The sequence below is a fragment of the Camelus ferus genome, chromosome 15 (assembly GCF_009834535.1).
Source record: "Camelus ferus isolate YT-003-E chromosome 15, BCGSAC_Cfer_1.0, whole genome shotgun sequence".
Taxonomy (NCBI): Eukaryota; Metazoa; Chordata; class Mammalia; order Artiodactyla; family Camelidae; genus Camelus; species Camelus ferus.
Window position 1 is genome coordinate 27,975,640 of NC_045710.1, and position 19,873 is coordinate 27,995,512.

A 19,873-nucleotide genomic window follows, 5' to 3' on the forward strand; every position below is an offset into this window, starting at 1 on the left:
GATTGCTTGCCCAAGAGAGCTTGGCTGTGCTCCAGAAGCGAAGAGGATGCATCTGCACTCCCCCTACTGGGACTTGCTGCGGGCTGCACACAGCATCCAGGCGGGTCACAGACACTAGAGCACTATTCGATCTCCTGGGTCATCAGGGCAAAACAGCTGAGTACAGAGGGCCCTGGACCAGCTGGAGAGCCCTCTCCTGCCCCGGCCTCCGTTAAAAGTAAATGAGTTAGAGCAGCAGACCCAAAGCTGACATAGGTTGCCTTCAGATGCCAAAGAAGTCCATAGTTCAGTGGTAGAGTGTGTGCTTGGCATGCACGAGGTCCTGGGTTTGAGCCTCAGTATTTACATTAAACGAAAGAAGTCTATCAAGCATCTGTGCCCCTTTAACAGCACCAATAGCTGCAATTCCTAACAAAGATACGGTATGTTTGTGTTTGGCCTTTTGGGTAGGAAGAGGGAGCCTAGGGAGTATGTGAACTTGGCCCTCCAGCGAGAGGCAACCTTTCTCCACGGTTCCGAAGCCATTGTGGGGATTCTTTTACTGTGGAAGGGAGCTACTCCAACTACGGACTCAGGAACTGGGGAGATGGCCACATACCTTTTCACTGAGAAAAACTGAAGCAATCAGAAGAGAACGTCCACCGTCTGCCACCGCCACATCCGTCCGCCTTCCAGCACCTGCGCCCCCTTGCAGCCTGTGCTCCCACACTGCGCGTTTCTGTAACGAGCACCGACTCAATTATTATCGCTCGGTAGGGGGATGATGTCACTTGTAACGTGAAAATTGGGTTGGATCGTAAGTGATTTCCTCCCCAGTACCTTAATATATTGTTCCTCCAGGTAAGAGCAGCTGAACGTGAAGGCCACCGACGGGATGAGCTGACTGGGGCGAGCTGCGGAGGAATAAGGTACTTAACGTAAGGCCCGCCCACTGCGCCTTCGTCGGGTCAGTTTCAACACAGGTTCTGTCTTGGGAATGCTGGTTGTGCAGTTAAGCAGCTCCTACCCTTCCTTCCACCAAATTCCGTCAATCTGTGTTTGCCCTTTTCTTGGAGCTGTGGAGTGTTAGGAATGTAAAGTTTTTTTTTTTTAAACTGTGTTAATTGGTGTTTCTGATAGTTGCGCAGTGTGCAAAGTTGGATAGGTTTGGAATGGTCTGCCGCAACCCTATTTTCCCCATCAATTCTGTTATTTTTAGCACATGAATTTGTGAATGACAACATTTTCAGGAGCACGCTTATCATGTTGCTGCAGAAATCCTATATGCTTCTTCCCGCATATAACCATGGAGAAATTATTCATGCTCTTATGTAAAGCTGATTCCTCCACCTGTGGCCGGCATTCCATCCCCTGATTCAAGGACACGGCTCCAGCATTTGTCCCCCTTTTTCTAGATCATCAGGTTTTCGTCTTTCCTGGAACATTCTCTTCAACATAAAAAAGCATGTGCTACTTCTTCCATCTTACAAAAACAAAAAACCAAAAAAAACCAAAACCCCTCATTTTCTTGATTCCACTCCCCCTACCAACCTACTACCTCCCTTCTTTACTCCCTTCACACCAAAACTAGTTGAAAGAGTTGCCTGTACTCACTACCTCTGGCTCTTTTTCTATTTTCTTGTAAGTAAGCCCAATCCAGTCTTGTTTTGCTCCTTCTCCACTCCACCAAAACTCCCACTGGCAAAGTCGCTAATAACTTCCCCACTGCTAAATCCAATGGTCAATTTCCAGTCCTTATGAGAAGGATTAGCAGCATTTCCTGGGTGATTGCTCCCTCCTCCATGTTCTTTGTTCATCTGCCTTCCAGGCAACTGCCCTTTCCTCATCCTGCCTCACTGGTTGTTCCTTCTCAGTCTCCCCTGGAAATTCCTCTTCTGACCTCTGAGTGTTGGAGGAACCCAGGGCTCAGCCCTGCTCCTCTTCCTCTTTCTCCTTCACTCAGTCCTTTGTTGATCCCATCCAGTATCATGGCACCTGTACGCAGCAAATCCCCAAGTTTCTAGCTCTTGAGTAGACCTTCTGCTCAAATTGCAGACTCACCTGTTCAGTTGCCTACTCAGCATCTCCACGTGGATGTTTAATGCACGTCTAAAAGTTAGCAAGTCTAAACCTGAACTTGTGAGCTCTCCCACCAAGCCGGCCCCTCCTGTAGTCTTTCCCTTATTGGTTGACTGGGAAACTCCACTGTGCCAGGTGCTGGCCCCAAATTTTAGTCATCCCTGCCTCCTCTTCATCACACCACACATCAAACACATCAGTAGATCCTGCTGATTCTACTTTCAAAATGTATCCAGAATCCACCTGGGGCAAGCTACCGTTTTTCTCTTGCCTGGATTATTGCAAAAAACTCCCAAATGGCCTCTCCATGTCCACGCCTACCTCCCTACAGTCCACTCATAATACGGTAGTCACAGCATCCTGTAAAATTTGTGTTAGACTGCTACTTGTTCCAAACTCTACAGTGCTTTTGAGTCAAAGTCTTTCAATGGTCCTTAAGGCCCGCTGTGGCCTAACCCGCCACCGCCTCCTGCCACTCACTGCCGCTTTAACCTCTCATTCTCCCCTCACTTGCTCTACTCCGGCCACATCTGCTTCTCTGCTGTTCCTTGAACACATCAGACACTCGCTCACCACAGGCTGTTACATATGCCTGAAACACTCTTCCATGTCCTTTAGGTATTTGCTCCAACCTCACATTCTCACTGAGGCTGGAGCTATTTAAATGCCAAACACTTCTGTCCCCACCCTCCGGTCCTCCCGCATCACTGCTCATTTTCCTCTACCCCTGCAGTGCCCCTCCACCTACCATCTTTTAACCTGTCAAACACATTACTTATGTCTACTGTTTCTTACCTGTCTTCCCCACTAGGTTTAAGTCCTGGGAGGGCAGGGATCTGTTTGGTTCACTGATGTGCTCCAAGGGCCTAGAACAGTGCCTTGGCAGATAGTAGGTATGTGATAAATACTTATTCTGTGAATACGTGATAGGCTCCAGTCACACCAGGCCTACTGTGAGGGGCTCTCAGGTGAAAATTCCACTTCTCATCTGTGCCCCACTAATCCTACTCTGACCAGTGGACCTTGATACTGGGCCAAAGTTATGTGCCACACCCTAGCTGGAAAACAAGATTTGCTTCTATTTTGGAGAGCTGGGATTCATGAGGTGAGAATTTTCCAAAACGTGGGAAGGTTGTTCAAATGGTACTAAAGCAGCCATGAAGCTAAGCCACCACATGAAGCTACTGAAAGAAAAGAAATGAAATGATATTTTTCATCAGCTTCCTGTTTCTTCAAGTAGTGAACACAAGGAATGCCTTTTATTTAAATCAGAATGAGGTCACAATTTATTAATGCTTTTAGGAAAAAAGCAAAGTTTATTTTTCATGTTGGAGGACACTGGCTTAATTCACGTTGCTCTTACTGCCACTGACTTGTGTATGGCACATACACAGTGTATTGCAAACACAAGTTCGTTTCATTCCAACGGAGAAGAAAATTACAGGTTCAAAAAGTCAAGTTTAATATCAAAAGAAGCTGATGTCAAAACATGAAAGTTTCTACATTTCAAAAAATTTGATGGTGCAAACATTACCAAACGTGTGATGACTGCCATATACTTTATGGTGAGCCTCTAAAACCTTTGGTTTTGAAGTTGAAGCCTCTGCTCAGAAACAGTGCAGGCAGAGCTGATCTTTTCACATTCTGACGAAAGGCAAAGCTTGAGTCCGTTGGTTCACATATATATTAATTGTTCTTTGTCAGAAACATCCTTCAGCGTGTGAAGCAGGAGCTCTTATTAAGAACAAGTATCCAGCAGCCCCAGCCCCTGTCTTAGGGGCGTCTGTTTACTTGGAACCCTCTGGCACTGTCAAGAGTTCACAGACAACCATCTTCTACTGCTGTACAGCTGGCACAGCACCGGAACCCAGCCTACGGCAGCAAGCCTGCTATGGTCCAGGAGAGTGCAACTTCTTATATTTGCACATGAACGCATCTGTTTTTCCCAGGCTAACTTTGTAGCATTCCACTGGCACCAAAGAGCCAAATGGTGGCATTCTGTCCAAGGAGTCCTGGTTACTGGCTGCGAATGAAGGTGACACTGGGTCTGATATGCCAGTTTTCCCCTCAGGATTCAAGCACTCTTCACTCCCGGGTTCACCTGCGTGGCCCTCCCTACAGTTCAGAGGGATGCTGGTCCCTCCGTGATCTCTAAGGCGCCTGCAGTGATCTTCGCTGAGCAACAGCACGGCGGTTCCACCAATATGAAGCACTCTGCGACAAAAAATGATAATTGGTATGAGTGTTTCTTTCTTCGCAGACAACAAACAATCCCACTTTGTTTAAAATATTTGGTGTTTTTAATTTGAAATTTAATTTTATGTATTTAAATACGAGGATTTTGATAATTAGGTAGTATCTTCCATAATGCATATTCATTATAGTAATTATGAAATCACTAGTACAGATCTGCTTTAATTATCTATTTTTACTCTATTTAAAAGGCAAGCCTCAAAGTAATTTGTAGTCACAGTCTAATAAGTGATTGTACAAAGGAAAAGCAAGTGAAAGAATCCAAAGGAATCAGCGTGTGTCAAAGGCAGTAGGCTGATAGCAGAGTAAAGTCACAGGCAGGAGTGAGGACAGGAACAAAGAAAGGGCAAGAGGGGAGATCAGAAGAAGAAGGAAGACCTTCAAGTGTCAGCTGGTGGAGAATTCGTTTTCTTAATCCTTTGACCGAAGTCTGAATGGCACTTCTGTGGAAAAGGTGCCAAATGACATACAATCCCCTGAGTTGCTAAAGCGATGACCGAACAGTGGGAGAGGCAAGTAAGTGAGGAGTGACAGAGCGCAGCAAACGCCACCATCGGGCACGTGTGGGGTCTGCAGGAACAGTTTGGGCGGGAGTTGGGGAAATCCCCAGAGGATGGGATACCTACACGGGGTGTCAAGGACCAGCAGGAGGGGGCTGGGCGGAGGGACCGCTGGGGATGGGGGCACGGGGGTCCTGGAAGCAGAGAACAGCAAAGGCAGGAAGAAGTGAAGAGGAGGAGCATGGCATGCAGTTCAGCCTGGGGGCGAGTCACGGGTTGGGGGAGGAGAGGAGGGGAGTTCTGGGTGGACTGTGCTGAGCGTGGAGGGGATGAGAAAGGCCAGGGCTCAGGGCAGAGATTCCAGTTTCTAACAGTAAATGGGAGATAAAGCCATAATGGTAGATGAGATCGCTGGGGTGGCAGCACAGAGAAGAGACAAGGGGCCAAGGAAGAGACTTAACATTCAAGGCAGGACAGAGGAGGAAGAGCCCATGAAACAGAGCCTGTGAGAAAATCTGGACAACAGTGGTATCATATGGTATTTGTCTTTGTCTTTCTTTCTGGCTTACTTCACTTAGAATGACAATCTCTAGGTCCACCCATGTTGCTACAAATGGCATTATTTTATTCATTTTTATGGCTGGGTAGTATTCCATCGTATAAATATAATACAGCTTCTTTATCTAGTTATCTGTTGATGGACATTTAGGTTGCTTCCATGTCTTGGCTATTGTAAACAGTGCTGCTATGAACATTGAAGGGAGGTGTGTATCTTTTTGAATAGAGTTTCCTCCAGATGTATGCCCAGGAGTGGGATTGCTGGATCATATGGTAAGTCTATGTTTAGTTTTTTGAGAATCTCCATACAGTTTTCCATAATGGCTGCACCAAACTGCATTCCCACCAGCAGTGTAGGAGGGTTCTCTTTTCTCTACAGCCTCTCCAGTGTTTATCGTTTGTGGACTTTTGAATGATGACCATTATGACTGGTGTGAGGTGATACCTCATTATAGTTTGGATTTGTGTTTCTCTGATAATTAGTGATATTGAACATTTTTCTTGTGCCTGTTGGCCAGTTGTATGTCTTTACTGGACAATTGCTTGTTTAGGTCTTCTGCCCATATTTGGATTGGGTTGGGCTGTCTGTTTTTTTTCTTATTAAGTTGTATGAGCTGTTTATATATTCTGGAAATTAAGCCCTTGTCAGTCTCATCTTTTACAAATATTTTCTCCCATTCTGTAAGCTGTCTTTTTGTTTTGCTTATGGTTTCCTTTGCTGTGCAAATGCTTATAAGTTTAATTAGATCCCATTTGTTAATTTTTGCTTTTATTTCTATTGCCTGGGTAGACTGCCCTAAGAGAACATTGCTAAGATTTATGTCAGAGAATGGTTTGCCTATGTTTTCTTCTAAGAGATTTATTGTGTCTTGTCTCATATTTAAGTTTTTAAGCCACTTTGAGTTTATTTTTGTGTATGGAGTGAGGGAGTGTTCTAGCTTCACTGATTTGCTTGATGCTGTACGGTTTTCTCAAAACCACTTGCTGAAGAGACTGTCTTTTCTCCATTGTATATTCTTGCCTCCTTTGTCGAAGATTAATTAACTGTAGGTCTGTGGGTTTATTTCTGGGCTCTCTATTCTGTTCCATTGGTCCATATGTCTGTTTTTCTGCCAATACCACACTGTTTTGATTACTGTAGCTCTGTAGTATTGTCTGAAGTCTGGGAGAGTTATTCCTCCGCCTCTTTCTTTTTCTTCAGTAATGCTTTGGCAATTCTAGGTCTTTGATGGTTCCATATAAATTTTATTATGATTTGTTCTAGTTCTATGAAATATGTCATGGGTAATTTGATAGGGATTGCATTAAATCTGTAGATTGCCTTGGGCAGCATGACCATTTTAACAGTATTGATTCTTCCAATCCAACAGCAAGGGATATGTCTCCATTTCTTTACATCATCTTTAATTTCCTTAATCAGTATTTTGTAATTCTCCATGTATAAATCTTTCACCTCCTTGGTCAGATTTATTCCTAAGTATTTTATTGTTTTGGATGCGATTTTATAAAAGGGATTGTTTCTTTACTTTCTTTTCCTATTTCATTGTTAGTGTAAAGAAATGCAACTGACTTCTGCATGTTAATCATGTATCCTGCTACCTTGCCAAATTCTTTTATCAGCTGTAGTAGTTTTTGTGTGGAGCTTTTAGGGTTTTCTATGCATAGTATCATGTCTTCCACATATAGTGACAATTTTACCTCTTCTCTTCCAATGTGGATCCCTTTTATTTCTTTTTCTTGCCTGATTGCAGTGGCTAGGAATTCCAAGACTATGTTGAATGGAGCACTGTTTTAAATGCTTTGTATTATATATCATTTAATCTTCAGAATTCAAGTATATTCTCAGCATAGCCATTTTGCAGATGAAGAAGCTGAGGCACTGTGGTTTTAAGTAACTTGGTCATAGAGTAAGTTTGAAAAACTGTGCAAAGATGTTCAGAGCATTGTTCTTTATTAAAATGAAAAAGTGGGCATTACCTAAATGTCCATCCATAAGTACCAGCTACATAATGGTATATACGTATAATATATGTGGCAGCCACTGAAAAATACAATGTACATTATAACAACTGATCAGAAAAGAGATTCATGACATATTTTTGAATAAAAAAAAAGCAGTTTATACACTGCAGTAAATTAAGGATGATCCTATTTATGTGAAATTGAAAACATGTATCTACTTGTGTATATGTACATGGAAACACGTCTAGCAGGATATTCACTAATTTATTTATTGTAAATTTTTTTCAAATAACAGGGAATATAAGAAAGTAAAAATCACCTGAAATCCTGCTACTCAGAGATGAACATATTGGATAAACTGTCCTTCCAGGCATCTTTCCATGTTCGTATACACATAATTTCTTATTAAGAAAGCTATTCAGAAATTAAAAAGCAACATTTCCCAAGTTGTAGTCCTCTGAACACTAGTGTAGTATGAGAGATTATTTCCTGTAAAAACAACAAGAATTATGTGCAATAAATCGGGGAAATCCTGTATCAAACAACATGAAAGAGATTTCCCTTTTGCATGTGAACCTGCATGATTAGGGGTTGATGGTACAAATTCCCAAATTATTTGAACTTGGAAGGCATGAGGCCTTAACCTTCTACCACTGTCTCGGTTCCAAGCAGTCCAGTAAATTCATTGTTTTTTGAATACCCTTTTTGCTTCACTGTTTACTCAAGATGTACTCAAGTTGAGTATCTGTATGTACAAAGCATGGCGTGGTCTTCTTTTTTATTCTTTGCAAATTTCTAAATTTCACTGAAATCCTGCTTCTTCCATGAATCCACCTCGAGTCTTTGGGGATACAGTGACTTCCTCCTTCAAGCCGAGCAAGCTGATTTCTAATTTTGCTCATGTTTTACATGGTTATATTAGAGAGGAAAACTCAAATATTATACTTGTCTGAATTCCTCACTGCACTTTGCATGCATGAGACTGTTACTGCTGAAATAAATTAGGGGAGGAAATAACTGAGCTAGGAGTGTGTAGCTCACATTACCAGAGCAGTCATCTGTCTGATGATTTAAGAGTCTGAGGGCATGTTCTTTCTTGAAGAATCCAGTGCTGTCTTACATTTAGGACCAACTATGAGCATGTTTACTGGCCTCTTATATTTTTTCTTATTTTTGCTAACAAAATTCCCTCTCCATTCCCTTCCATTTTCTATTTAGAGTCTTAAACTATTGGTAAACCACTGGGAAAAAAGTTATGTTGACTTAGATAAATTTATATATATATCCCCACCTAAAGAGGATCTCAAAAGGATCGGAAGTGGCTTAAGCTAAAACAAAGCTAACAGTTACTGAACGCTTTGCAGGTGCCAGCACTGTTCGAAGAGCTTTAAGTACACGGACTCCTCAGAGCAGTGCTGTGAAGTAGGTACTGTTACCTAAAGACGAGGCACAGAGTGGTTAGGCGCAGTGCCTAGGACAGAGGAAGTGTTAACAGAGCCAGGATCAGTGCCAGGCAGTCAGGCTCCAAAGCTGGGACTCGGCACCACTACACTGCACTGCACTGCCTGCATCAGCCTCAGACCAGAAGAGGGCAAAGAAAACCACAAACGCGAAGGGCAGGCAGCAGGGAGGCTTGGTCACAGGAGACGGGAACATTCCTTTTGTCCAAATATGTTAACCTCGAACTGATCCTACCAAGGTTCTCAAATTATGTGGGAAATCTGGAATATCTTCCTGTTTCCCAGGCAAATATTTGAGTTTACTGAAACAATGTGATGACAGTCATGTCTGTTACTGTCTCATTTCCAGCTACCTAGCATAAAAACCAAAACTGGCCTAGAGTAAGTCAGGCTGGCATAATTTTACTAATGCTGAAAGGACTGCCTACTCCAAACACTGCCCTCCACTGCCTTGTGGACATGTGTGAGACATGCAGACCTAGACCGAGGGACGGTAAGCCGCCGTCTCTGGGAGGTTCCAGGTTAAGCGTAAAGTTCCACATTCAGTCTAATATGCTCACACACACTGGTATCTCACCACGAGCAGGCTGAATAGCATAGCTGGTGAATAGCTCACTAGGCACGAAGGCTGGGGTCGTCAACCCTGGCGCACGACAGAAGCAGTTCGGGAGCCCTTAGGAAATACTGACGCCCAGGCTCCCTCCAGACCAGTGCAGTCGGAGCCTCGGCCGGGAACGGCAGAGAATGGGCAACGGTGTTTCTCAGAAGCTCCTGAAGTGACGTTAGTGTGAAGTCAGGGTTGCAGAATCTGCTCGAGGGGAATGTGCTGTCAGGCAGAGGGGAGTACGGGAGCTCAGAAAGCGTCTGACTTGTAGGTGTGGCCCAGAAAGGAGATCCCAGGTGACAGCAGGGTTACCTGCAGGATGGATGTTGTCCTGCACTGCCAAGTGCTTAGCTGACACAACTCCATACGAACTGACCGCTTATCCATGCCCTTTCATTCCTCTACGCATTGGAGGCTCTCTCCTTTATCAACTTAAATGATCAGGAAAATACACTTTCAGGCCACACTGTTTGAAACTCTCAGAGAAATACTTTGAATTATATTCCCTGAGGCTGACCTTAGAAACACAACACAAATAGCATCTCTTCATTTTCAAATCACCATCAACAATGGTGTTGTCCATTCTATGTGTCTGAATGTTCTCTGTGGAAATTCTGTTTTGTTGTTCGGTAGCTCTGTGATCTTGAGAAAGATAAACTTTCTGGGTCCCAGTTTCTCACCTATAAAGTGTGGGGGATTTACACACAGGAGGCAGGGTTTTGGGGAGGATTAGAAGTAAATATGTAAATTAACTAGCTCAGCGACTGAAAGAGAGGTTACTATTTTAGATACTCAAATTTCAGTCAACAATGAAAAAATACTTTTTTTCTGAATAAAACTTACAGTGTAAGATGATATGGAATAACTAATTATAAACTTCTGATTTGAGACTTTAGAAAATTAAGCTATAAAAACTGTGGGAAATTATTAAAATGCAGTCAAATCTTAACTGAAGAGCTATTTTGGTTAAATGCCCAATAGCTCAAAAATCATGGAAATAAATCCACAACTTACCTTTCCATTTCTTGTAGAATGCTTTTGATGTCTTCTCCTAACTTAAACTTTTTCCCAAATGGAATGTCAGAAATAATAGTATCGACACTTTCTGAAGGCAAAGGCAATTCTGAAATACAAAAACGACAGAATCCTATTACAGTAAGTTCAAATATTTAAAACCTAAATATGAGATAACTGAAGTACACAGGATTATTTTTACATATTAAATAAAATTTAGGGTTACTAATATTGTTTTAAAGAAATTACAGGATCCTGAAAAGCTTTCAGAATCACAGAGAGATGGTACAGTTGTTGTGTTCTGTTCTTTGAAAATTAGTTTTTCAGGTATAATAAAACACGACATAAGTTGAGCAGATTTTTTAATTAACCAGAAAATTCAATTCTTTAAATACATTACATGAATAGAAAGTTGCTAGATCCAAGAGGAAATATATTGTCTAGAAAAACCTTTTACAAAATTACACCTATAACTTTCACTTCCCTTTTCATGGTTATATATAAAATTTTGCAAGTGTAGATCTATTTGTTTCTAAGGAAGATGGTCCCTAGCTTTCACTGTATTTTTAAAGGAGACCCAAAAGGTTAAGAACATCTACTTAAGTCCAAGACTAGAGAAAAGGCTAAACAGTCAATAATCAACACAATGAGCATCATCACTAAATAAAATTAAATACAGTGTTCGATTATTGAATCTAAATTTCTCAGCTTTACATTTTATTCTCAGAAATTAGATTACCATAAGGGGATACACTCAACCTTAACTTCCAGATTTTCTGAGTAAACTTCTCACTTTCTCTTTATTTTATTTCCATCACCATCTAAAGTAAGTTAGGTCAGATACTTTCATTTTGGACAGCATCTAATTCTATAGAATTCCAACAGAACTTAAATAATCTTTACTATTCTGAAGACAATATAAATTTTTGTTGGCAGGAAATTTAAAAATTAAACAAAAAATCCTGCAGTCTGGGAACGTCTAATGAACACTTGTTAATCTTTCCTAGTTCTGACCCTTACCTGAGGTTAGCAGGAGAAAGAAGAGCAGGTTGTTAGAAAACAAGTAACAGGATAATATACTGTCAGGGCTGGGCAGGAAATCTTTTTTCTAAGGCATGTTTTAACTTCACACACATAGCTTTAGGGTATTGATACAGGACACATCTATTTGCATACTATACACTATACTATACTGAATACTGTGACGATACTTTTTGCAAAACTACTAAAGACAATGAATAGACAAGGAAGGTGATCATGGTTACCAAGTGTTTTATACCTGAGGAACCATGCAGTAATTTATTCCTGAGACCGAGCCCAGGTCTTTTGCCTACACACACATACATTAGTTACCCATGTGCAGGTTTGGTAACATTTTTTCCCCTTCTGGTTGGTCTCTATTTTTATTTGCAACTTTCCTACTCTGTAACATATAATTTGCTGAACTGCTTTTAAATCATTTTAGAAGCTGAGGAATAAACTTCACCTAGATAGAAGAGAATAGTTTTTATTTTTACAAAGTTCTATAACTGAGCAGTGTCATCTACCAACACAGCATAAAGTAACCCAAGCTTCTGTTGACAGGGCCGAGAGTGCAGACTCTGGTGTCAGATGGTGTGTGTTTGGCTCTGCCACTTACTAGCCATGGGGCTTTGGGAAATTATTGCTTCAGTTTTCTCATCTGTAAAATGGGATAAAAGTACCTATCTTAGAAGTGAACAAGTGAGGAACTTATGGAGAGTATTTAGAACAGGGCCTGGCACAGAGTGAGCACTCAGCTGTCAGCTGCTGTAGTCATGATTTCCAGCGTCCTCCATGATGCGTATGGGGGAGACGACAGCCAGGTGGAGACTAGTGGGCTGGATGGAGCCCTTCAGAGAAGCTCTGCAGAACATAGCAATCCCTTCCCACGGCTGCTCAAAGCTAGGTAGGACATCTACTTCCAAATGGGCCTCTTTCCAACTCGCCTTCCCTTGAGGGCAGTAGTTCTCAAGGTGTGTCCCCAGGCAAGCGGCATCAGTACCAACTGGGAACCACAAATGCAAATTCTCAGGCCCTCCTTAGCCAAACCTATTTAGTGTGTTATCAGAACCAACTGAAGGGCTTGGTAGAACACAAGGTTGGTCCCACCCGCAGAGTTTCTGATGCAGAAACTCCTAAAATCACGAGCACCTGACCCATAAGATTCAACACAGAGTAAAGTCTTTTAAATTATTAAATATTTGAACTGCCTGTGAACGAAGTGTTTGTAACTAAGGAGATAAATTTCTGAAATAGAAACATAACTCAAAACAAACAAGTAGAAAATCAGCTCTTTTTTGCATCTCTGCAGGATGATTCAAGAACATGAAAAAAAATTTAAATACTGGTATGTCTTAAATAAAAGAAGTGTCCATTTCCTCCTTCCTACTGGGAGAAAAATGAGGAAGAACTGCTTAAAACCAGGGTTATGGCCCTAAGATGTTTTCTTCCAATAGGTTTTAAAAGCCTTAAAGATATCTTTCCATTTGCATACTTAGACAAAAGACTAGGTGAACTGAGGACTTCTATAGAATTGGGCACACTTTTCCTATTTCCTTCCATCCTGCTCTCTGCTGTTTGTTATTCTTGCCACCGTCCAGATTCATAGCAATGGCATTCTGTCCTGTAATTCCCGCTTGTTCAAAATCAGTTGTATATTTGATTCAGTCCTCACGACTAGTCACTTTACCTTGGCTTTCTCCATTTTTCAGTTGGTTCGTCTCTTAAATGTCTGGATTTTATTAATTTTCCCCCCAAAAGTGCTTATTAGTGAAATGTTGCCTGAACTTTTCTATATTTGAAAGTATCTCTGTACTAAAATGACATCTTGGTTGGGCACGATATTTTTGGTTCACACTTTGCCTCAGTAACCTTGTAAGTAGCCACTATTCCATTGGCTCTTGCTCTGTAACTTTCTCTCTTTCTGTCTTGGCCAGATTTTGAAGTTTATGGCATTAGATTATGCACTTTCCTTGTCTGGTTGCTGCTGGTGAATTTTTTCTTTCTATTTATGCTATTCTTTTTCTTATCTTATTAAATATAGGAGAATGCAAATACTTCAGTGAAGTTTCAATCTGTTTTCTTAATCTAGAAGTCCATAATTAGTCTGAAATATACAAAATGTAGTCTGACTTCTGGATCTGGCCACCATTTAATTTATAGTTCAGGCAGAAATGTTGTTAAGAACAAAGGGGTTAGAAATAAAAATAAATTTCTATATAAATAAATAACAAATAATACTACATTCTATATTTATATTTATATAGAATATATATGTATTTATATAGAATATAATATATTCTATATTGTCTAACAAATTGGTTTATTATAGTGAATCTAAAGACAACATATCTGGCACAATGAATTTTTTTTAATACAAACTTTAAAAAGTATCATTTAACATTAAAAATAAGTGAAATAATTATTTGTGGTCTGTATTCATATACTGATCAGTTTCTCAGATGTATCTGCTTAGATGTATCTGCTCTCTCACTGGTATTTTTCTGAAGAATGTAGTACTTTTTTCTAAAACGTGAACTTCTAAATTTTTTTAAACAATTGCCTGCAATATTCTTCAAAGTTTCATTTTTATGTTTGATAAACTTATCTGGAAATGATAATATTTTTATTTGAGAAAACAGTTTCTCTATAGGAAGTAATGGTAGAGAGCTTAGAGTAAATTCTGCTAAATGGAGGAGACTGTCAGTCCTACTTCTTTCATAGGGAAAGTAAATATTTCAGCCCTTTGGTTCACAGCTTCTCTATTCAGGTGCCTTTGACAAATATTTTCATAACACAGAACTCAGATAAGTTGTCTCTATTATTTTAATTGTTTTACCAAATTCAGAAGCTATAAAATCTAATAAGCCCTTCTCAATTCCATTCCATTCCATTCTAGAATACACATTTATCCAATTCAAATTAAGGAAGCCTTTCGAAGGTTCTCCCCATAAGACTATCCAAGACTATATTTACAGAATTCCAGAATAAACACTGTGCATTATTGAGCTCTCACTGCTTTGTTCATTTCTTCCTTGGTGTTTTTAGGGGTAGATTTTTAATGTCCTGTTGTCAGTTTTGTTTTTAGTAACTATAATTCATCAAAAATTTCAAAAACTTAACTTCTTTTGGCACTCCATTTGTTGAATTCTTGGATTACAGATTTCCAATGACTTTTGGAAAAAAAATGCAACCATAGCAAGGCAACTTCTTTAAGGTAGCAGTATAATGTGCGATACTCTGGGCTAACTTACAGTGTAATTCTTCAAAGGCTTAAACATTTTAAACCCAACTAATGACAGGCAAACAAATAAAGCATGTGCTGTCATGCAGAATTTTATTTTTTTGCATTTAGTCATCTTTATCACCGACAGTCTGCAGTTCAGTTACTCTGTATATATTTTAAAAACTTTTGAAACAGTCTTTTATATTTTGATAAGTTTCTATTTCAATTCAGAATGTCACAGCTTGTTTGGAGGTAACTATGAATTATGTGGGTACCACATCAAATTCCAAGTACATTTCCGTCTCATAAGTTTCTTTATTTAGTAAGAACGTTAATTTTTGCCATGATGCTGTGGTCTACCAAACAATGTGTAAACAGACACACAAGCAGTGCTGAGCTGAATTTACAACAGTATTCACAATAATGAAAGATGTTTCATTTCTGACAGAAAAAACTTCCTTAATTTCCTAGAACTGGGGGGGAAAAAGCTAAATCACTACTGGAATTGACTTAGCTGATTTCCCTTTTTGTAGCATCTGCTAACACCAGTATAAAACTGGCAACATGTAACTTTCTGCAGAGGTCTTCTGCCAGTGGAGCCAACATATTAACAGATACAACTTCATTTTGTTTATGTACGTAAGAAAACTCGGAATTGTAAATGAGCAAAATGAATTTAGAAGAGTGGTCATTTGATCTAAATGAAAAGTCATGCTTCATAGAGTGATATTTAAATGCATTTCCTTCAGCTGCATGTGCTAAATACTTAACTTTGGGCTTGGTCTCCTTAAAATAGCACCTTCCAGAACTCTAAGCATCTCATCCTCAGAGAAAGGCTCTCTTCTCTATTTGTACTCATTCCCTAGGTGATCTCAGGGATTTAAATGTTATCTACACTAGTGATGCCCACCCTCTCCCCTAAACTCCAGATCTGTATACTGAACTACTACTTTGGCATCTTCACATGGTGTCTAATAATCATGCGGAACTGAACAAGCCCTAAACTCTAACTTATTCCCCCTGCAGCTTTCCGCAGCTCGATGAAGGGTAACTCCACCCTCTAGCTGCAGTCAGAAGGCCCAGCATCATTCTCGTTCTTTTCTTACCCGGATCACTGCAGTAGTCTTAACTAGTCTCTTTGTTTCCATCCTTGCCCCACTATCATCTATTCTTAACTTGGCAGTTAGAATGATCTTTCAAAAAACTAAGATGTATTGACTACTTGGTATCATAGAGAACTTTTTTTTTTAAGACACTTAAAAAAATAACAATTAAGCTCCATTGCTTGTTTTTAAAGTGAAATCTTATGGGAAATGATAGAAGCATAAAAACTGGTAAAAGTGGTGTTGGGGGCACAGCAAAGGAGTGCATCCTTCCTCATGCTGCCACGGCCCTTTGGAGACTGTAGAGGGTTTGGAAAAAAATCACTGCTCTAACGCTACTTACAGAGCCATTCCATCCTTTCTTGAAGGTCTCAAAAAACAACTTTCTTAAAGAAATTAGGGTGTATGAAAACTTGATTTCGGTCTAATCACTCCTCAGCTTCCTTTGGAAACGTGTGTCTTATGCAGAGTTCTGTTAGAAACCTTGACAGGAAGTCTGGAAAGAGTTACTGGCAGCAAACGAGATCTCAGTCAATAAGACAATCTTTTCTTAGAGGCTGCTTTATTAATGCACTTATACAAAAGTTATCCGAGTATTTTTTTCTTGTTGATAACTCATCTCTGCTACTTTTCCACTATAATGAAAAATTTTTAAACAATATTCTGTTCCTTTAGATTACAGGTCCAGTACTGGGACTTACCTATTACTTCTTCTCGCTCTGACAAGGGAATACAGTTTTCTTGGCTGGGAATTAAGGGTGGTTACTTTTAAGGGAGAAAGGTGTACTTAGGGAGAGAAAGAAGGAATGTGAGCCTTTTCTAAAACAGTCTAAGTCCCATGGCTCTTAGGGAAATATTATTTTGGGCTCCAGAGACTTGATTCCTCATCATGTTTGCAGATTCCTCATTAGTGAACTGGGGGTAATGGTGTCCCTCTACCTCACAGGGTGACTGGCTGTCCGGGTTTGCCCCAGACTCCCCCAGGTTTAGTAATGAAATTAGTACTGGTTTAGCAAACTGGGGTGGCTGGGTACCTCGCCTTCATACATCATAAGAATACTGAGGAACAAAGGTGAGGAGAAGGTAAGATGACTCAAAACATTTCATATAGTTTATTGAAAGAAATCCAGAGAGCTTTATTATTATTATATTGTTCTCTTTATTTTATGCCTGTATTAAGTGATCTCTGGTTATGATACGAGAAATGGTTCAGATGCAACAAACATATCTTAAAAAGGCATGCTTTTACTTAAATGCTTAGGGAAACTACATAAATATTGTTCCTGATTGAATTTTTTGAAAAATAAAAAAGTTACAATTGTAATATTCAAAGTAACCTGAGTATTGGGCCCATAGATATATCACATGGTATAAAGAATTCAACCTTCATATATGGGAAGTGAATCTTGTTTTATATTATGATTTAAAGTGTATTTACATATGTTCATTATTCCAAATGTTTGCATTTTTAATATCTTACCTATAACAGAGGCTTTAATCAACTCAATTTTATCCTTAAGGCCTGCAGCTTTCAGATTGTCACACGCACCTAGTAGCTGTGAGTCACTGACATCAGCACCCACATAATACACATCCTACGAGAAAAGAAATTCGTATTATAAGAATAAATAAACCCATCAGACATTTTAGAGTCAAGAAAATCAACTTGCATTTTCTCAGATGATGAAAATGAAATTAATAGATTAATTTGTTAATTTATGTTAAAACAAATTTAGAATATTTCTTTAAAATGATATTCAGTAGCAAAAAACAAAAGTTTTTGTTAAAAATGTAAAATCTGTTAGTATTTTACAATTACAGATGTCTAAGGAATTTAGGGATCTGTATAATCTAGGGCATGACTAATTACTGGAATTCTGTCATATGTTCCTAAATTTATCACAGTACTTAAAGAAGTAGCATAGCAATTTAGTTAACCCTTTATCATAATCCATTCTGACTACAGTAAATAGCAACCCATGTAATTAAAAATTAATCCCCAAACAGAAAGTCTACCTGTAAGTAACACACGCACACTGATTAAAATAACTACACTGCTTGGTTTACCAAACTTCGGAACTTACTGGCCATTCTTTAGCAGCTTCCAAAAGTATTGTTCCAAGTCCACACATTGGATCTAAAACAAATGCACCAGCCTACAGACAGAAATATTGATTTGATATTATTAAACCTATTATAATAGGTGTTACAAAAGAAATCTAAAGCTTGAGGAATCAGTATTTCAGAGTAAAGATTCCTTTTTACACTTTATTACATTTTAGGTAGTTAAAGCCCTAGAGCAGGTGCATGCCTGGCAGCACAAAGATCAGGAAGGAGACCAGTGTGGCCAAAGCACAGTGAGTGAGGGGGCAAGGTGGCGATTACATCAGAGAGGTGGCCAGGCAAGGAGTAACAGCCCCCAAGTCCTCAGGGTTAAAGCACCATGTAGCTCAGGACACATGCCCACAGCATCACACCTGGGGCTGCTTCTGCTCCTCACTCTGGAAGCCAGTGACAAAGTGGTCACCATGTAGAGCAGTGCCATCAGTGTGGCAGAGGGAAGGAAAACATGTCAGATGATGCACTGGCTCTGAGAGGTGCCATCTGGAGGTGACATACAACACACTTCCCCCAACATTTAACTGGCAGGTCAGTCACATGACACACACAATTTGAAGGAGCCAGGAAGGTGTCATCCTATCTGTAGCTGGGAGGAGAACAGGAAATTTGGAGAAAAAACTAGTAACTCTCCCATCTGGGGGGGGGGGGGTCAAATCACATCAGATCCTGTAGGTGTTATAAGGATTCTGGTTCTGTTCTGACGGATGGGAACTATTGGAAGGTTTTGAGCAGAGGTGTAACATGACATTACATTTCAAAGGGATCATTCTGGCTGCTCTGTTGAAAGTGGACCACAGAGGGGTTAAGAGTGTTACAAGGAGGCTAGTTAGGGAATCCAGGTGGAAGTGATGGTGGCTTGAATAAAGAGTGCTACTGGTGCATGCAGTGAGAAGTAGTTGGATTCTGTGTCTATTTTAAAGGTGGAACCAACAGGATGGGTTGGATGTGGAATGTTAAAGATTGAAAGGTCTGAAGTGACTGACGGTTCTGACCTGAGCGTCGGGAAGACGAGCTACCTGTTACTGAGCTGTGAAGTGTTGGGGAGGAAAAGCTACACAGGAGACAAGAGTATATAGTCCTTGACATGTTAATTTTGAGATACCTCTTAGACCAAGCATGGATGTCAAGTGAGTCATTGGACATAAGCATCGAGTTCAGAGGAGAGGTTCAGGCTACAGATACAAATTTAGATGTAAATCAGGAACAGTGGTTGTTGTCCAGTTTATGAATAGTATTTAAAGCATCAGAACTGGATGAGCCATCTAGGAGGCGAGAGAAGTTAAAAAAGAAAAGTCTATGGGTTGGACACTGGTGATCTAGGAACAGATGTTTGGTCAGTGACGACGCAGCAATGCATATGGCCAGCAGCACGCCCTGACGCGGCAGTGGAACCTAGGGAGGGGCTCCCACAACAAAGTGGACACATCCACTTCAAGAAGGAGTGATACTGGAGTCCAAGTGTGAACAGGTTAGAAAGGTGAACATCTTCAGCAGAGTGTTGGTGATGAAGCCCTGATGGAAGTGGGCACAAGAGAGAGTGGGAAGAGGAGAAGCAGACACCAAATACTCACAGCGAGCTACAGGTCTTCCTGTGAAGGGAAGCAGAGAAGGGGCGGTAGCCGATGGAGCATGCGGGCTCAGGAGAGGGTTATATTTCTTTAAGTTGCAGTCTATTACAGCATGTGTACATGCTGATGGGAATAACCCAGTAGGGGAAAATGCCCTGAAGTAGGCAAGAGGGAACGGAAGCCTGGACTCCGGTGCTGGAGACGAGGATAGCTCATTTATTACAATGCTGACAAGGCGGTGGATGTGGGCGCAGGTTCCAATACGCTGGTAGACTTGGTGAGGAGAGCGTGTTAAAGTCCTCTTCTGATTCTAACATTTAAGTCAAACAGGAAGCAGGAGAATGAAAAGCACCAGCAAGGAAATGACTGGAATGATAGAACATAAAGTTTAAACTGTGAAAGAAGACTGAGGACAGGTGGTGAGGA

At 40.4% G+C, this 19,873-nt stretch overlaps 1 protein-coding gene across 8 annotated transcripts in view; it reads right to left on the bottom strand.

Annotated features, from left to right (window-relative positions):
• The window catches only part of THUMPD2 (THUMP domain containing 2), a 55,606-nt gene that overhangs the window by 12,944 nt on the left and 22,789 nt on the right, over nucleotides 1-19,873 (bottom strand). For 4 of the 8 annotated variants that reach the window (XR_004326252.1, XR_004326251.1, XR_004326250.1 and 1 more), the window contains exons 7-10: nucleotides 17,843-17,914; nucleotides 17,239-17,353; nucleotides 10,410-10,518; nucleotides 599-718 (exon numbers count right to left, since the gene is read on the bottom strand). Coding sequence is in view for 4 of the 8 variants with exons in the window: in XM_032497387.1 (XP_032353278.1) it covers nucleotides 625-718; nucleotides 10,410-10,518; nucleotides 17,239-17,353; nucleotides 17,843-17,914 (390 nt within the window). In the remaining 4 variants the exon portion in view is untranslated. Of the gene's footprint in view, nucleotides 1-592; nucleotides 719-819; nucleotides 894-932; nucleotides 1,056-3,289; nucleotides 4,273-7,650; nucleotides 7,821-10,409; nucleotides 10,519-17,238; nucleotides 17,354-17,842; nucleotides 17,915-19,873 lie in introns of those variants that run through there. The other 4 variants (XM_032497388.1, XR_004326253.1, XM_032497389.1 and 1 more) reach the window with 4 other exon arrangements.